The sequence below is a fragment of the Xyrauchen texanus genome, chromosome 29 (assembly GCF_025860055.1).
Source record: "Xyrauchen texanus isolate HMW12.3.18 chromosome 29, RBS_HiC_50CHRs, whole genome shotgun sequence".
Classification (NCBI taxonomy): Eukaryota; Metazoa; Chordata; class Actinopteri; order Cypriniformes; family Catostomidae; genus Xyrauchen; species Xyrauchen texanus.
In genome coordinates this window covers 25,689,403-25,707,506 of record NC_068304.1, presented here as the reverse complement: position 1 = coordinate 25,707,506, position 18,104 = coordinate 25,689,403, and the positions used below count along the sequence as shown (strand labels likewise).

Below are 18,104 nucleotides of genomic sequence, written 5' to 3'. Positions count from 1 at the left end.
AAGACTTTAATCTTTTTAAGATTATCTTTTGTTTTGATCAAGCTGCGTAATACTTTTTTTTTTTTCCAATTACTGTGCAGTTGCTCAGAGTTAAAAGATATTCAAATCATTATGCCTTTGTCTTGATTTAAACTGCCACTAAACAAGCTTGACCTTTAAGTCATGAAAAAGTAACTGAACTTTGCTTATTTTTAGTAGCTAACTTTGTGTGTTCAAAATGTTTTATAAATCTAAATATTTACACTATATTTTCCAAAAGCCTGCTGTTTTAGATCCTGTTTCAGGTCTCATCCTATCTAGTAGTCAAATGGCAGCTAAATGCAAGCCTATTATCTGTCAAGCATGCTGTCCATGGTCATTTACATCATAGGAGAGAACTTCCTTATCTGAGTCAAACCTGAGTACCACAAGAGTATTGTACAACTTCTGGTTTCCTGTGTATGGCATTATTTGTTTCCTTTCAGTTCTCTTAAGTTAGCCTCGTTGTACCTTCTCTGTGCCTCAGTCACTTTTACGATTGTAAATAGTTTTCAAAATGACACCATTACAGTTCAAAGACGCGTTTTGGGTAAGTGAACAGGTTTAATACATTTGACAGTTTAGATTGCATGTTATTAGTTCCATGTTAGGGCTGACATGCCTGATGTTTGCAACATTGCATATGATGATTAACAAATTACTGCAAGTTACCAATGTATCAATTAACTTGCAGTATTTCACAGATGTCACAGGTCAGTCACCTTCTGCATTCATAATGCAGAATGAATGTAACTTGTCTCAGTAAGACATTTTTGTGCACTGCTAATTTCATGAATTTGTTTAAAATGGTTACTTCACCCAAAATTTAAAACTGTTTTAATTTACTCACCCTCATGTTGACTCTCTCTTCCATGGAACTCAACAAGAGATTTTAGGTAGAATGACAGCCTCCAAAGTTGCAATGAATGAAAAGTGACTGAGGCTAACATTCCACCTAACAGCTGGTTTTATTTTCCACTGAAGAAAAAAGTCATACAGTTTGAAACAACATGAGGAAACGAAGACAGAATTTTGTTGTTGTTGTTGTTGTTGGTGAACTATACCTTTAATATTTACTGTCTTGTGTCTTAAACAACACTGTACGACCAATTAAGTATAATCTGCCATCGCTTTCGTTTGTGAGTGTAGTGTTATAAGCAGGTTTAGTTATATATGGACAGTAAGGGATTAAGATAGAGGTCACACAATTATCTTGATTTTTCACATTATGAAATTAAATAATAAATGTCTCTAAATGAAAGTGTTTTGTCTAAATGTTTTTTGGGAGAGTAGGGTTTTTGGTGTTCATGTATAGTCATACATGAAGAGTTTGTCAGCTTTATGTTGTCAGAGCATCAATCTACAAAGCAACTTCTGGGTTGGATTGCATGCCCCGCAATATAATCCTGCTCGACCTTTGAATGTTCTTTCTTTTTATATAAAATAGATATACAATGTAGAGGTAATTTGTGTTAATTTGAAAATAGTTGTGGGCTACTGTGTTTTTCTTTGTATTTAAAATGTATTAGAACTAAAAAATGATCATGTTCAGACACACCAAGGTTTCAAATATCAGAAAATTACATGAGTTTTAGTTTTAGTAGTCAGTATTTTTGCACATCAGTGAGCAGATTAATGATTAAAGTGTTTTAAACACCTTAGTGTGCAACCACATTCTTCCTCACTCACTCACATACAGTATGTGCTAACTGCTTCAAATAAAACCTCATTTTGATTCATTTAATGCTAGAGCCCAGAAACATCCCCATATCTAGCAAATGTATCCCATGGGTTTTCTCTTGGGAAATCTATTCCTAATGTATTAATTCTTGAATATGTTTTAAGATTATTAATGCCATTGTGGCAGTGTTCCATTACAGTTTAATGCTGGTAGAGTTATGTTTTATGGTACTATATATACAGTGCCTTGCAAAATTATTCAGACCTCTGACCAATTCTCTCATATTACTAAATTATAAATGGTACACTGAAATTTCATTCTGATTGATATTTTATTTTAAAACAGTGAAATTCAAAATCAATTATTGTAAGGTGACTGTTTTTTTGTTGGGAAATATTTTTATGAAAAATAAAAAACGGAACTATCTTGCTTACACAAGTATTAAACCGTCACACATTAATATTTGGTTGAGCCACCTTTTGCTGCAATAACTGCTTTGTCTTTTGGGGTACACATGTACCAGCTTTGCACACAATGACAGAGTGATTTTGGCCCATTCTTCCCAGCAGATTTTCTACAGATTATTCAGGTTGGTTGGGGGATGCTTGTGGACTGCAATGTTCAAATAGTGCCACAGATTCTCAATAGGATTGAGATCAGGACTTTGTCTGTGCCACTGTAGAACATTTATCTTTTTGTTCTTGAGCCACTCTGATGTTGCTTTGGCCTTGTGCTTGGAATCATTGTCCTGCTGAAAGGTGAATTTCCTCCCAAGATATCTTGTGGTATTTCCCTATATTTTGCTCCATCCATTCTTCCTTCAATTTTAACAAGATGCGTGGTCCCTGCTGATGAGAAGCATCCCCACAACATGATGCTGCCACCACCATACTTCACTGTAGGGATGGTGTGTCTTGAGGCATAGGAAGTGTTAAGTTTATGCCACACATAGTGCTTTTGGGCAAAAAAGCTCTATTTTTGTCTCATCTGACTACAAAACCTTCACCCATATCGCAGCTGGGTCACTCACATGCTTTCTGTCAAACTCCAGATGTGATTTCAGATGGTAATTTTTGAGTAATAGCTTCTTTCTTGCCACCCTCCCATACAAGCCAGCATTATGCGGTGCTCTTGATATGGTTGACTGGTGCACCATTAATCCACTCTCTGCCACTGAACTCTGTAGCTCCTTCAAAGTGATTGTTGGCCTCTCTGCGGCTTCTCTCACAAGTCTCCTTTTTGTTGAAGCGTTGAGTTTTGAGGGACGACCTTTTCTTGGCAGTGCCTTGGTGGTGAAGTGCAGCTTTCACTTCCTGATTATTGATCCAACTGTGCTCACTGGGATATCCAAACATTTGGATATTATTTTGTACCCGTTCCCTAATCTATGCATTTTTATTACTTTATCTCTAACTTCTGTAGAATGCTCTTTGGTCTTCATTTTCCTTCAGATTCACAACCTCACCAATGATCCTTCAACAATGGGTTTTTTTATCCAGAAAATGTGATTGCAACTTGAATGATTCACAGGTGGATGCCAATGGTAAAGTAATTGTGTCCTCTCTAGTGCAATTTATTTCATCGGTGTAACCTGGCAGCTTCCACAGCACAGGGGTTGAATATTTATGCATGCAAGATATTTCATTTATTTATTTTTATTTATTTGAGTTCCAGTGTATTAAAATAAAATATCAAACAGAATGAAATTTCAATGCACCATTTGTAATTCAGTAATATGAGATAATTGTTTGGGGTCTGAATATTTTTGCTAGGCACTATATATATATATATTCTCTTGGTTCTAGAGCCCAGAATTCACCAGTGACTTTGGCTATGAGACTCTTATCCAGAGGCTATGTGATGGCAGACGAACTTGCAAAGACATGGAGGAGCTCTTAAAAATGAGGTACCAAAAATGGCATATTTATATTGTTTTTTGACAAGATAAACTGTTTATTATTGGTTAAAATTATTGGTCTGTTATGATCTAGTACAGCTGTGAAGTATTGGTTAGGACTAGTATCCTTCTACTTACAGGGCAATGGCAGAGGAAAGGTACGGCAAGGAATTGATTACTATAGCACGCAAGGCAGGAGGTCAAAGTGAAATTGGGTAAGTACATAGCCTATTTCAAAGACAGTGATTGCAAAGCTGTTTTACATACTGTATGTTATTTTTATGTCTGTGTGTTTTAATATTTTGCATACAAAACAATGTTTTTGAGCATAAATCTTTGTTTTCTTGCTCTGGTAATGTAGCAATTTGAAAGCATCATTTGACCAACTAAAATCTCGTAAGTAACACACCAAATTATAATTTGCTGATTTTTCTTTCAAATTTTCTTTTCTTTAATTTTGTATTTATTTTTTGCTAAACTTACACCTTATAAATCAAATATGCTATATTCTCACCTAGAAATGGAGAACATTGGAAATTTGCACATTCAGCTCTCTGGAATGTTACGAGAAGAGGTCAAACGTATGGAGCAGTTCAGAGAGCGGCAGAAAGAGCAGCGGAAAAAGGTACTAGATTATGTGTTGCTTTGCTAATTTGCTAAATAATCACAGGTAACCTTTTTTTAGGTATGGTAAATGCTGATAGAAATACACATGCTCAAACCAAGTATTGGTTATTTTTTTCAGTTCTCACTTATTGTATGGTTTTGTATGAGATGCATAATACCTTTGCTTTAGTAAAATATATCTGAATGTATAATTTATAGGTATTAGTGCATAAAGCCCTAGTTTTAGAGGTTTCTAGAAGATTAAGAGTTCTAGAGATTAAGTTTAGTCACTTAGAGAACTGACTTCTGAAAAAAAATGTTGTCTTGTTACAGTTTGAGGGAGTCATGGAAAAGGTTCAAAAGAGCAAGGTGTCATTATATAAGAAAACCATGGAGGTGAGTGTTGTATTGCATACATATTGGCTGATAGTGTCCTGAAGCTGAAGTATGTAATTTCTACGCAATGAAACGGAATTGCAAAAACATTGTTTTCAAACATCAATCCATCCATTTTCTGTAGCTGCTTATCCTATGTAGGGTTGCGGGTAGTGCTGAACCGGAGTCTATCCCAGTGAAGGCAGGAAAACACACTGGACAGGGCCAGTCCATCACAACACACAGACACAAAAACACATTCACACCAATGGGCAATTTAGAGTCTCCAATTAACTTGTCCAGTTTGTCTTTGGACTGTGATGGAAATCGGAGTACCCACGCGAAGAAAGGGAGAACATGCAAGCTCCACACATAAAGGCCCAAGTTGAGCTGGAATTTCTTGCTGTGGGGAGACTATGCTACCCACTGAGCCACCATGCCACCCTTGTTTTTAAACGGCTTTTCCAAATACTAACTCCATTTGTTGTTGATCAAACGAACAGATAGCCCCATCCCCAACTCGGTCAATGTTTACTGTTTTCGAGCAAATCAACATACGAATGGCTGACTTATAGTTGTCTCTGCATATTAAGCTGGGATAGGAGAAATACTGTAATACTGAAAAAGTTACTTCAGCTTTAACCTTTGTAACTTACATTTTATAGACTCATGAATTTTTCCTATTTGTCCTAATAGAGACTGAAAGCAAAAAAACAAGATAAGGAAGGGTGAAAGAGAGTGATTTAAATGATCAGTGCATGTGTTAACCTCTGCAACTAACGTGCAGGGAAGGGTGGGGGCTGGGTCTTCTAAATGTGGTAACTGTCATGCCAGGAAGTCTCACTTCTCTACCAGAAGTGTATTCTTTCTTGCCCTCATGCTTATACACTACCTCAAACACTGCCTCTTTTTTCTTCATGTTTGGTTTCTCTCTTCCTCATAAATTTGCAATTTCCTCTAAACAGGCACTTGTTATATTGTCAAGAATAGATTTTTGAGGCAAAAAGACATTGAAGGAAGTATAGGGTTACTTGGTATAGTCATGAAGAATATTAGAAAACCATTAAAGGAATATTCCGGGTTCAAATACAAGTTAAGCTCAGTCGACAGCATTTATGGCATAATGACGATTACCACAAAAATACATTTTGACTCAAAAAGCAAAAATGTAGGTTACTGTGAAGCAGAATCTGAGAGAGACGAGGGGAGGGAGAGGGGAGAGAGAAAGGGCTAGCAGGAGAGACAGAGAGAGAGGAGAGAGAGAGAGAAAAGAAAACATTCTTCTTTGGCTCCCGCGGGCAGGCCGCCCACCTAGTCCTCAGCCGCCTGGCAGACAACAGCGGGCTCCTCCATCTCCTGTTGCTGTGTTTTCATTTTGATGTTCTGTGTAATTAAAGTTAGTTGAATGTGGATCTGGCTCCCGCTTCCTCCTTTCCCAGGTTATGGCACCAGTGTGGAAGATCTCTGTTCGTCTGGGAAACGAGGAAGTGTGAGCCGGATCCACATTCAACAAACTTTGATTACACAGAACATCAAACTGGAAAAACAGCAACATAAACACACACACAGAGCGGCCACGTGTGTGTCTCGGGCATAACCGGCTCTCCCTTTATTTCTCTCCCTCTGATTATATGGCATATATCCTCACGGCCCAGCCAAGCCCTCCTCGTCACACTAGGTTACAAAGGTTGATAGGTTACATTTTTTTTGTTGTATTTATTTCATTTAGCAGACACTTTTATCCAAAGCAACTGACAAATGAGGAATACACCATAAGCGATTCATCCTAAGGAGGCAATAATATGAGAAGTGCTTCAATACAAATGTTTAAAATTTACTAACAGAAGTACAAGCAGAGAGGAAAGTAAGAGACAGTGGTGAACATATGAATTAAGAGTTTTCATTTAAAAAAATGTTTTACTGTTAGTGCATTAACGTTTCTTTAAAGTGGCAAGGGAGTTGGGTAGGGAAGGTTTTTTCCTCCTGAAGCGAAAGTCCAGGTTTGCGCTAAGAGGTTGACCGATAATGGATTGTGTCGAAACAATAATTAAGGTGGTGGAAAGTGCAGATAACCGATTATTCGGCTGATAGTTTTAAAAATAGATTTGATACATACATACTGTAAAATGGGACTTTAACTCTTAACAAGCCCTAACTAAATAGGGGACTCTTATTTTAAAAAGGCTGTGCTTCCATCTCACACAAACATAAGAGAAACAAAACATGCACACGTACGATCATCAACATCATATTCCACTACAGATTACAGAATACATGCTGTAAAATGTAATTTGTAACGTATTCCGTTAGATTACTCAAGGTCAGTAATGTATTCTAAATACTTTTGATTACTTCAGCACTGGTAGATTTTTTCACTTGTTTTGACTATAAAAGCTCTGCCAGTACAGTTAGACAAAATACACATGTTAAAATACATTCTCTGAAAAACCTAAATATCTTATGCTGTGTTGTTTCTAAAACAAGATAAATCAAACTGATCTTGTTTTAAGGATTTTCAAATATTTTTACAGGAAAACAATACAAAAATTATCAAGAATAACATGTTTGCCCTAATAGCAAAGGTCTTACTAGAAAATAATAAATTATGATCCAATGTGAATTTTCTTGATAAAAATATTATGGTGCCTGGTAACATGTAAAATGGCTAGAAATATGGGATCAATTCCATGCCACATATATTTGCAAAAATATAAATTATTGCAAAAGAAAAAAAGTATTGAGCAAACAAAAAATAAATTTGAAACAAAAATTAAGTATCACAAAAGTAAAATAAAGTATCGGGAGAAAAAAAGAAAGTTTTGCAAACAAAAATAAAGAATTGCAAAATGTAAATAAAATATAGCAAAAACCAAGATATAATTAATTGCAAAAATCAATGACTGTTGTAAAAGAAACTAAAGAACTTTTATCCTTTTTTATCTCTGCAACAGATTTTTAGGCAGCAATGATTTTGCCACACATCTTTTTCTTTGCAATGCCTACTAATTATTTTGCAATGCTCCTTTTAATCTGCATTTCCATCACGTGTGAGCTCGTGATACCGTTTTGCCTTTGCGCTTCACTTTTCTGTGCGTTTAACTTTATGGCACTGTTTTGACGTGGGGGTGGAGTCAGGGGATTGGGGCGTGTACAACGGGCTCAGTGATGCCTCCCTGGAAGTTACGTCATTAGCTTGAGACACGGATCAAACATCATGGCTGAGCACAGGCATGCAGGTGGATCTCAGGCAGGGGCGGGTCTACGTGGGGGCCAGGGGGGGCACCGGCCCCTCCTGAAATTCGATTGGCCCCCCCCAGGTGCCCCCCCTATAAGATGTCTTGTGATTGGTTCATTTTACGGCCAATCAGTTTCTAGACTCTGCTGAAGTTCGTGATTCAAAGAAGTTATTTATTTTTTATTTTTTAAAGCTTAATAAAGTCATCTTTATTGCCAAAAAAAAAGGATACAAATCACAAGTGACTTATCAAAATATACATAACAATTTTCTCAAATAACTACTGTCTACAATTGCCGTAAATTGTTTCGACATACATTTTTTTTTATTTTTATTATCCTTCAACAACACAAACAAACAAGGTACATCAACAAATCTCTGAATATAACCTCAATTGTTCAGCCATAGGTTGAGCATAGCTAGTACAAAGAACAGAAAACACACTATGAACAAACCAATAATTAAATAGAACAAATAGAAAAAAAACGAAAATAAATAAAATGAAAAAATAAATAAAAAGGGACTTTTTAAATTAATTTAAACATATCCAAAAGAGAAATCAGTTTAAGGGCTTTCTGATTTTTAACAAATTTTAAAGATTTGCACAAGAGTTTAACCTCATTCATTCAGTGATTAAAGTTGGGTTTAGATTTAAACCATCTGCATTTATGAATGAAAAACTTTCCAAAACATAACAAGAAATTAATAACAAAATCACAATCTTTGTTTTCCAGACAAACACCAAACCTAATTAACTTCCACGTGAGAGGTGGGAGTTCAACCCTCCTAGACCTTAACCAATTCTGCAGCTCACTTCAAAAGGGTTGCACCAGATCACAATCAAAGAAGACATGCTCTAGATTTTCAATATTTGTTTCACAAAAAACACAATTATTCACATCAAAATTAAATTTAAATCTTACAAATTCCTTAGTAGGATAAATCTCATTTAAAATTTTGAAGTTCACCTCCTTAGCTTTAGGAGGGAGAGGAAAAGACAAATAATTTTTCCTAATTTTTTTTTATTTCAACCTTATCAAAATCTTTAAGCACGTATTCCCGTCTAATTGGGTTTGGGTAATAAGCCTGTAAAAAAAAAATTCTTATGACTCTATTTGTACATTTTTTATCACAAAAATCATAAACTTCTAAGGAGAGCTGTCTCAGTACTGGGGAGATTTTGGAGTACAACATGTCTTCTTTAACCATTAATCTTAACGGAATTGGTATAGCTCTAATCATTCTATTAAAAATATTAACATGCACTGTACTTGGAATTTCTCACAAAACTCTCTATACAGTAACAAATTCCATTATCATCCAAGAAATGGGCAATAGCCCAAATCCCTTTAGATATCCATTCCTCAAGATATACAGATTTTCTGCCAAATATTATATATCTACTATTCCAAACTGGAGTGTTGTGAGGAGTGAAGTTATGTTTGAACAATGGTTTCCAATAGAGCAGCACTTGCTGAAGGAAGGCTGAAAGTTTAACTGGTAACGAGGTGCACTCAAAGTCACAACATAACAGAAAGTGTATTCCCCCCAGTTTGTTAAAGATAGCATTGGGGACAATAAACCAAAAGGAGTGGCTATTTTGAATGAAGGATTTTAACCATTTCAATTTCAAAACACCATTCATAATGTCAAAATCGATAGCATTCACCCCACAGTCTTCATATTTTTTAATCATGTCCTCCTTTCTAATGTACTGACACTTATTTCTCCAAATAAATTTAAAATTCACCTTATTTATTAATTTAATCATTCGTGTCGATATGGGCAAGGAGAAGGCTGGATAGATGAGTCTGGACAAACTATCCATTTTAGATAAAAGAACCCTTCCAAAAATTGTAAGATCCCTCTGCAGCCATCTATTCAAAATGGACTTAAATTTATCTATGTTATTCAACACATTTTTATTCTCCATAACATCTTTATCTTTAGAAGTAATAATCCCCAAATATTTAACTTCCCTTTTAATTTGTATATTAGATAATGACTGCAAAGGAAACTCATGCAGTGTTAACATTACACATTTGTTTAGGTTTAAATGTCGCCCCGAAGCTTTAGAAAACTTGTTAATAGAATGTAAAGCTAATGGAATTTGATATTCATTCTTTAAAAACAATGTTGTATCGTCAGCAAACTGGCTTATAAGTATATGTCTATCCAACACTGAAAGACCTTCAATACCATTATTTTTAATCAATATAGATAATAACTCTGCAACCATTATAAATAATAATGGTGAGCTTGCCAGTCACCACCGAAACAGAAGAATCCAGCTGTTTTAGTTGAGGTCTGCCTTCTTTCTTTTTCGACTGTTTTCCTCTCTTTCTGCTACTGTTTTTATTGTTTCTAAACTAAAGACTGTTCTTTAATATATTAGCAGAGCACAATGTAATGGTTCCATATTTTATTTTTAAACTGTGGTTTTTTCATTTGAACTGTTACAGTGCTAAAACTTTAACTCTGTGTTACTCAGCTTTTTTGTAAATTAATCTGAAAGAAATGTTGAATGAGACACTATGATGTTTTGGCCAAACCATTTGAATTATTACAGTGGGGGGGAATTATTATTATTTGAAAGAGATTGTGAATAAAACTACTGTATATTGTAATGGCCAAACTAATTAAAAGAAAATAGTTGACATTGTTTCTGCTTCTGGGTTTTTAAAATTGCTCATTATTAAAATTGCTTTTATTTTATAAACTTGTTAGTTTTATGAAAACACTAAAAATAATAAACACTGGCTCTCAAATGTAACTTAATGGATATATACAGGGATGACAAAAAACTAAATTAATCAAAAATGTGCTTTATTACTACATTTGTTTACAAGTAACTTTATTCAAGTTAAAAAAATAATAAAATCAATAGGATTTACGTAATATACTGTACAGATTCTTCCAAAAAGCAACAATCATAAAAACTATTAATTAGTAAAACCAATATATCGGTCGACCCCTATTTGTGCCTATTGACAGTGTTTACTATTTATCTGAAAGATGCAGTAGGAGTCAACTAATTAATATGAGTGACACTGGACTATGGACCAAACCTAGAAAATTGGTTGCATCTAAGAATACTGTTTCTGTTATGGACAGTAAAAACATTAGATGTCCCCTGTAGTATTTTCAGAATAATTTTGTTGCCAAAAAAAGGGCAGAGATTGCTTGAAAGTAACAAGAAAATGGGCAGAGTGTATTGCAAAACTATACTATATCGACACTAGATTTATCATGACTTATTCATTAGGAATTTGTGAGGAGAATGATGGTGTGCGTGTATGTTTGGGTCAGTTCAAAATTTGGGTGAAGCCAATTGAGTCAGACAATAAATGGAAGAGTGTAAGTATCAACTATCATGTAGAACTTAAAATATAATCTGACCTTTTCTGACATTAAGATTAGGAGAACAGTATTCTAAGGCTACCTGCAGATGGATGTTTTTATGGTTTATGGATGTAGATCTCATTAATTTAACCCTGTTCCTCTTGCTTCGCTTAGTCTAAAAGGACGTATGAACAGAGATGTAGAGAGGCTGATGAAGCTGAGCTGGCGGCTGAGAAGCTCAACATTACACCCACTGTCACCCCTAAACAATCTGAAAAGGTAAAATGTGGATTATTATGGGTAGAATTCACAGTGTAATTAACTAATAATACATGGACATCTATGGTTTATTAAGTAAATTAATATATGATCTATGATTTGTTAATTTGATGACAAATTGTGCTGTGACAGCAAGTTTATTTATTTTAGTTTAGGGATGCTAGTTATATTTTTTATGCCAAAATGACAGATACATTTTTTAAATTTTATTTGTAGATATACAGTATTTTGTATTTTGTTATTTATACCCTAACAGACACAAAACAAAGCAAAACAGTGCAGGGAAGCAGCCACAGATGCAGGTGAGAAAAACTATACTTGTTTGTTTATTTCACACTTTGCAACATCTTTTGCAAGACTTGCTATGCAAAGAAGTAGAAAATACTATTCATACAGATAAACCAAAAACAATCTGTAATGTTTAAGATGCAACATTTACATTGCTCCAATCAGTCAGAAAAATAACATTTGACATATTGCCCCCTGGAGTTGCTTTTAGGGCCATTTTCTATATGATGGTATTTTTTGCCAACCATTAAAACACTTGCCCTCCATTTATGTAAACCATTACTAAGCCGTTATATTCTATCTATACTTTGTATACTTTGTATAGATAGAATATAAAGAAATATATCAAAGGTTAGATTTGATGGAAAAAACTTTGGGAGCATTTTTCAAATGAACATACATTTCAAATGCTGGAAAAGCTGTGATACTAATGTATATTATTGCTTCACAGAGAAGCAATACATGTCAAACATTGAACAGCTGGATAAGATTCGTCAGGAATGGGAGACAACGCATGAGTGCACATGTGAGGTAGAGAGAAACCTACACCGTTTTCTGTCTTTCAGAAATAGCTATACCTCTCTATTGAAGCTATGAACCACAGCACATACTGAAAGTGAACTTCCCTTTTTATCTTTTTGTTTTACCCATTATGCACCACAAGCCACAACTACAGAATTAAACTGCAACAGAAACTTTGTTTCAGCCTATTAAAACAGGTTTACTTATAACACCAATTCTGATCACCAATGTTTACTACTGATATTTGTAAATTAACATTCATATATAATCGGTTTAGCAATACCGTATGGATTAAAAGTTTGATAATGTCTTGATTAATTCACCATATGCCATTCTGCAATTGATTACATTTGCTCTACTCTATTTTGCATTACTGTTGAAATGTCAATGTCTAATTTATGGGCCTTTTACATTAGAAGATTATAGTTGGCATAGATATACCATATCGTTATGATATTGTTATGATGTTGCGATGATTCGATTTCCTGTGAATTTCTCTAGGTCTTCCAACAGCAGGAAAATGATAGAATTAACATTCTGAGAAATGCTATTTGGGTCCACTGTAATCACTTCTCCATGCAATGCGTAAAAGATGATGAGGTCAGTATGAGATTTCCTACCTATTATTTAAATATTACAGCATTGCTAACAATTATTGTCATGATTACATACAGTGGGGTGCAAAAGTCTGAGACCACTTCAAAGTCTTGGACCCCCTTTTAAACTTAGCATAACAATATAATGAAAAATATTTATTAAAAAATATATATAATTATATACTATTTCTAGGTCACTAGAAATATAAATGAAATGCAAGTAAATTTGTGACATTGACATTGAAAATTTGCAAAACAGAAGCATTATCATTAATGGTTTCTTTTAACTTAAGTGCTGTTCAGATTGTCAGATTATTGATCACAGTTTGTATGCAGTGTTTTGAGGAAGTGAGAACAGTTCTAGAAATGTGTGACATTACAGCAGACATCAACAGTTTCATCCAGATGAAAAGCACTGGCTCAACTCCTTCAGGTTAATACTGTTCCATTCCGTTTTCATTACATTTTTAAATTATGCTACATTTGTCAAAAATCTATTCTTGTCCTGTGCTGATGCTCTGTAATTCAAGTAGAAACAATCAAAAACTTTGCCATTATGACATAGTGCAGTTAATCGCTAATGATAATGATATAGTCAGGTGAACGTGCTGTTGTGTGTTTTCTTGAAAATTTCTCCACTGTGTTCGCAGCACCCATTGTGTTTGAGAACTACTATGACAAAGAACCTATGACGGACAGCAATGGTGTTGCTCGCTTTGGAGGTGTGATAAAGAAGTGAGTTTTCTAAATTCTAAATATGTAAGACTACATTATGTACTTGCCATGCCGGAAAAACAAAACAAAGGATACACGTATAAGGCAGTGTACCGTTTTTAGTCATATGGCAATTCGTTTTTTTCCTTCCATCACAAATACTGGTTTATGGGTTATAAATTGCTAGCGGATGTCACACAAACAATTTGCAGGCTGAACTGTAATAGAGGTTTCCGTGCTGGTCTGCATAGTGCAATGAGTCAAAAGTATAATTATATTGCAATAAAAATGTGTTTATATTGTACATGTCAGAGGTTATCAGTGATTATATCTGAATCGCTTATGTTAATGTGCAGTGTTGATAAGTTTATGCAATTTTATTTCCTTTGAAAGGTTTTCAAGTCTCTTGCAAGTAAATTGTGCAGTTGGCTCTAAAAATAATTTTCATGAATATACTCTGCCATCAGCACTTCCATCTGGTATGTATCACAAAAACATAATGATGTTTAGTTTCAGTAACATATTGTGTGCTTCTGCATTTTTCATAGCTTTTTGTCTCAAGTAGCAAATTTTTTTTTCTCAGAATTCTTGTCATAAAACATTCTTGTTGTAGCTTAGCAGCATCCACATTTTGCATCTACAGCATACAGTACAGTTACATTTACTTGTGTTTTAAAGGTATTCTGGGTTCAATACAAGTTAAGCGAAATCAACGTTATATGTGGCATAATGTTGATTACCACAAAACTTTGATTACCTCCTTTTCTTTTCCTTTATGTTTACAGGCATAGTGTTTATGTCTTGTGCCTTTTAATGTTCAAAAATTGGCCCCCATTCACTTCCATTGTAACCTTGATTTGAAAAGAAAATTATACATTCAAAATGTGTTTTTGTGGCATCAGCATTATGACACAAATGCTGTCACTTGAGAACTTGTGTTGAACCTGGAATGTTAATTTAAAACTAGATGACAGATGTTCTTCACCACAAGGAGGCACATTTGGATCACCATTTCTTTGAATAGGACTTGGGTAGTTGACAAATATCACAGATGTAAATATTGTTTTCAGCATTAAGATCTTAGGTTAAAATGCATATGTATCAGGGAAATTATATGTATGTATTGATCACATTAGTGTTTACAAGAACAAATGCACATGTAGTTTCTCAATTAATAGGACTATTTATATTAGGATCTAGAATAATTGATCTAATTGTTTATATATATATATATATATATATATATATATACACACACTCTAGGTGACAACTCAGATGGGGTATATGCGTCCATTCCTGGATTTCAGCAGGAAACACCAAACAATGCAGCCTTTCAGAGTGAGAAATACCAGGCTCAGTATGACTATGTAGCTCAGGTAAGTTAAGAGAAAAACTGATTAAAATTGGCCCGTAAAAAGAATAGCAACACTATGCATTCACTAGGGGGAAAAAACAATTTTGGAGACTCACAAATAGTGTTTCAAGTTGAGTTCCAAATTCAGTCATCACTTAGAAATCTGTAATTAAGCTTTCAAGAAAATGTGTGTGTAGTCTGTGTTAAGATTGGCATGTTTATTTAGCAAAATATTTATTCATTTTTACCCAGGCTGTTACCTAATAGCAGAAAAATGTTAATTTACTTTTTTAGACAGTGACTGAAATTTTTATTATAGTTTGATATGGGACTGAGGGAGCTTAATTCTTGTGTGTGCAGTCCACTGATGAGCTCTCCATCTCTGCGGGGGAGGTGTTGCTCGTGGTGGAGCAGGGAGAAGATGGCTGGTGGATGGTGGAGAGGGATGGTCAGACTGGGCTGGTTCCAGGATCCTACTTGACCAAGATATGAATCAAGAGTAGTAAAAGTCTAGAGCACACTGGAAAGTCTCCCCCCTGTCCTTAAATGGCATTTAATATCCGAGTTATTAAGGGCACTTCTTATAAAGTATCTCAGAGGAGGGCTTCTGAAAATCTGTATTGATCATTGAATCTGATATTAGATCAGCTCTCTAACAGGTTCAATTGTAATCAACAACTGGTGATTATGGGTGAACATTCTTAATGTTGAAATGTATATTTATTGTTTTATTAGAAAGATTATTTATTGTAAATAAAAAAACATCAGAATGTATAGCAAACAATGACCACTACAGCCATGATTTCAGTTTGATTTCAGTTCACAGAGAAGACTGTGTCAGTGCATTGTCTGAATGGAGATTTTTGTGTACAAATATGTTTATAGAATTTTAGACTTGGTCTCTACAACCTCTGGCAAAAATTATGGAATCACCACACTTGGATATTCACCCAGCTTTTTTAATTCATAGCTAATAAAAAAATCACAGATATGACACAAAACAATTTTTTGAACCTTCTGGCTTCAGAATGTTCAAAACGCCTCAAATACATTAAATTACACTATTTTAATTAACTGCGTATTTAAAAAAAAAAATATGATGGAATCACTTAATGTTGAGGAAAAAATTATGGAATCATCAAAATCATTGCTCCTCCTCTGGCTTTTATGACAGCCTGAATTCTTTGAGGCATTGACTTCACCAATGAAAAACAATATTCTCCATCAAGCTGGTTCCAACTTTCTCGAATAGCGGTTGACAGATCAGCTTTGCAAAGCCTTGTCATGGACAAATTATTTCAATTTCCATCATATATTTTCAATCGGATTGAGATCTGGACTGTTTGCTGGCCATGCTCATTGAGTTGATATGCCTTTCCTGAAGAAGAGCTTTAACACTCTTTGCTCTGTGGCAAGATGCATTATCATCCTGAAAAATTACTTATTTTCTGTCAATGGAACGAGAAAAGTGATCAATATTTCAACGTACACTTTCATCCAATCATCCACACTCCAAGATTGCTTCTCTTTAGCCCACTGTAGCCTTGTTTTCTTCTGTTTAGGTGTTAATGCTGGTTTTCATTTGGCTTTTCTGTATGTAAATCCCATTTCATTCTGCTGATTTCTTACAGCTATATCACAAACATTGACTCTTTGTTTCCACCCATTTGTTTTGTTGTGCATTTTCTATTTTCAAAGTATATTGCTTTGAGTTTTCTATCCTGACACTTTGACGTCTACCTGTATGTTTTCCTTTTATAACCTTGCCATTTTGTTTATACTTGAACCAAATTTTAGACACAGCTGACTGGGAACCACCAAATTCTTTTGCCACACTCCATGATAGATTTCCTAGATTTCCATAGGAGGAGTTTTAAAATCCTTTTCACTGATTTAATTGACAACACTCTTGTTGGGGCCATGTTTCCTTTCAATTAGCCAAGTCCAACAGCTCAGAATGGTCTATAAGCACTCTCTTTTAACTGTAGACTAATTTGCATTAGTCTTGTGCATTTGTTTTAGGAATGCAAATTACAAGGTGATTCCATAATATTTTCCACTATTTGATCTGGAAATAAATATGCCATTAATTATAATATTGTAATTTAATTTTTTTGAGGGATGTTTCACAAAGCCAGAACTTTCAGCTATTAAACAAAAATAAAATGTGTGTCATCTATGATTTGTTTATTTGCTACGAAGTAAAAAAGCTGGGTGAGCATCCTCCAAGTGTGGTGATTCCATAATTTTTGCCAGGGGTTGTATTTACATTTTAGAAAGTAAATCAATGGGACAAAAGTAACATAGGATTGGACTTCATGGTCAACTAAAAGTCAAAAAAAAGTCAAAGTCATGGTCAAACTAAATATCAATTAAAGTTTATATCATCCATAAATAAATATATAACTCACTGAAAGACTGATTCTTTAAATGATCACATTTATTTGTGGGATGGTTTGAACACTATTGCGGTGTTTTCACACTATCACATTTCAATGGCACTCTGCAGCACTGTCAGGCAGTTGGTTGAGTGCACTCAAGAGCACAAGTAATGAAACAAACCAGTCACAAACTTTTTAAAGTTTTAAGTTTCCAATGTGACCACGATGTTTGGTCAGGGAACATTTTAAAACTTTGTAAGCATTTCACAGGCATGCTACTGCACATCTTCTATTAGAATCATATTTCAACACATAATTGTTTAATGGGAATAATCTGCCTAGTGTTTGTGACATCACAAACCACAAATAAAAACTCATTATCCATAATACTTTGTGCATGTATTATGTTTCTTGTTGGAATCTAGGCTGATTCCTCAACCTCATATTAAAGATCACTTGCCAAAATTTGAAATTGAACATCATTATTAGGACTCCAGCTGCTTTCTGGCTGTCTCACAAGCAACAACAGAAAGCCAAGGAAGTAACTCAAAGGTCATCTTTGAAAATGTATGCAGAGATCTGTTGTCCTCACACACAGCTTTTTCAGCACTTGCATAGCAAGGGTGCACAGACACCCAGCAAGCCAACACCATGTTAATTCTTTATCAGGTATCTGGTTTCACAGTTCTCTTTTCAAAGATCCTGTTTTAATGTTGATCCTTCATGTTCTTTGTTAAACCATAAACTGTATGTGTAAACAAAGATGACAAATTAATTCATTATTTTGCCAGGATGCGTTTCAACTATCTATAAATA

The 18,104-nt window shown here is 34.6% G+C and overlaps 1 protein-coding gene across 1 annotated transcript; it reads left to right on the top strand.

Moving 5' to 3' along the window:
* Nucleotides 1-443: 443 nt before the first annotated feature.
* On the top strand, nt 444-18,087 carry LOC127622984 (proline-serine-threonine phosphatase-interacting protein 1-like). The gene is made up of 15 exons (XM_052097207.1): nt 444-568; nt 3,505-3,605; nt 3,737-3,811; nt 3,958-3,992; nt 4,115-4,221; nt 4,536-4,598; nt 11,329-11,433; nt 11,690-11,735; nt 12,173-12,252; nt 12,745-12,843; nt 13,176-13,272; nt 13,490-13,574; nt 13,947-14,032; nt 14,817-14,929; nt 15,268-18,087. Exons 1-15 carry the CDS (start codon nt 536-538, stop codon nt 15,397-15,399), a joined length of 1,257 nt encoding a protein of 418 aa, XP_051953167.1. The 5' UTR covers nt 444-535; the 3' UTR covers nt 15,400-18,087.
* Nucleotides 18,088-18,104: the final 17 nt, after the last annotated feature.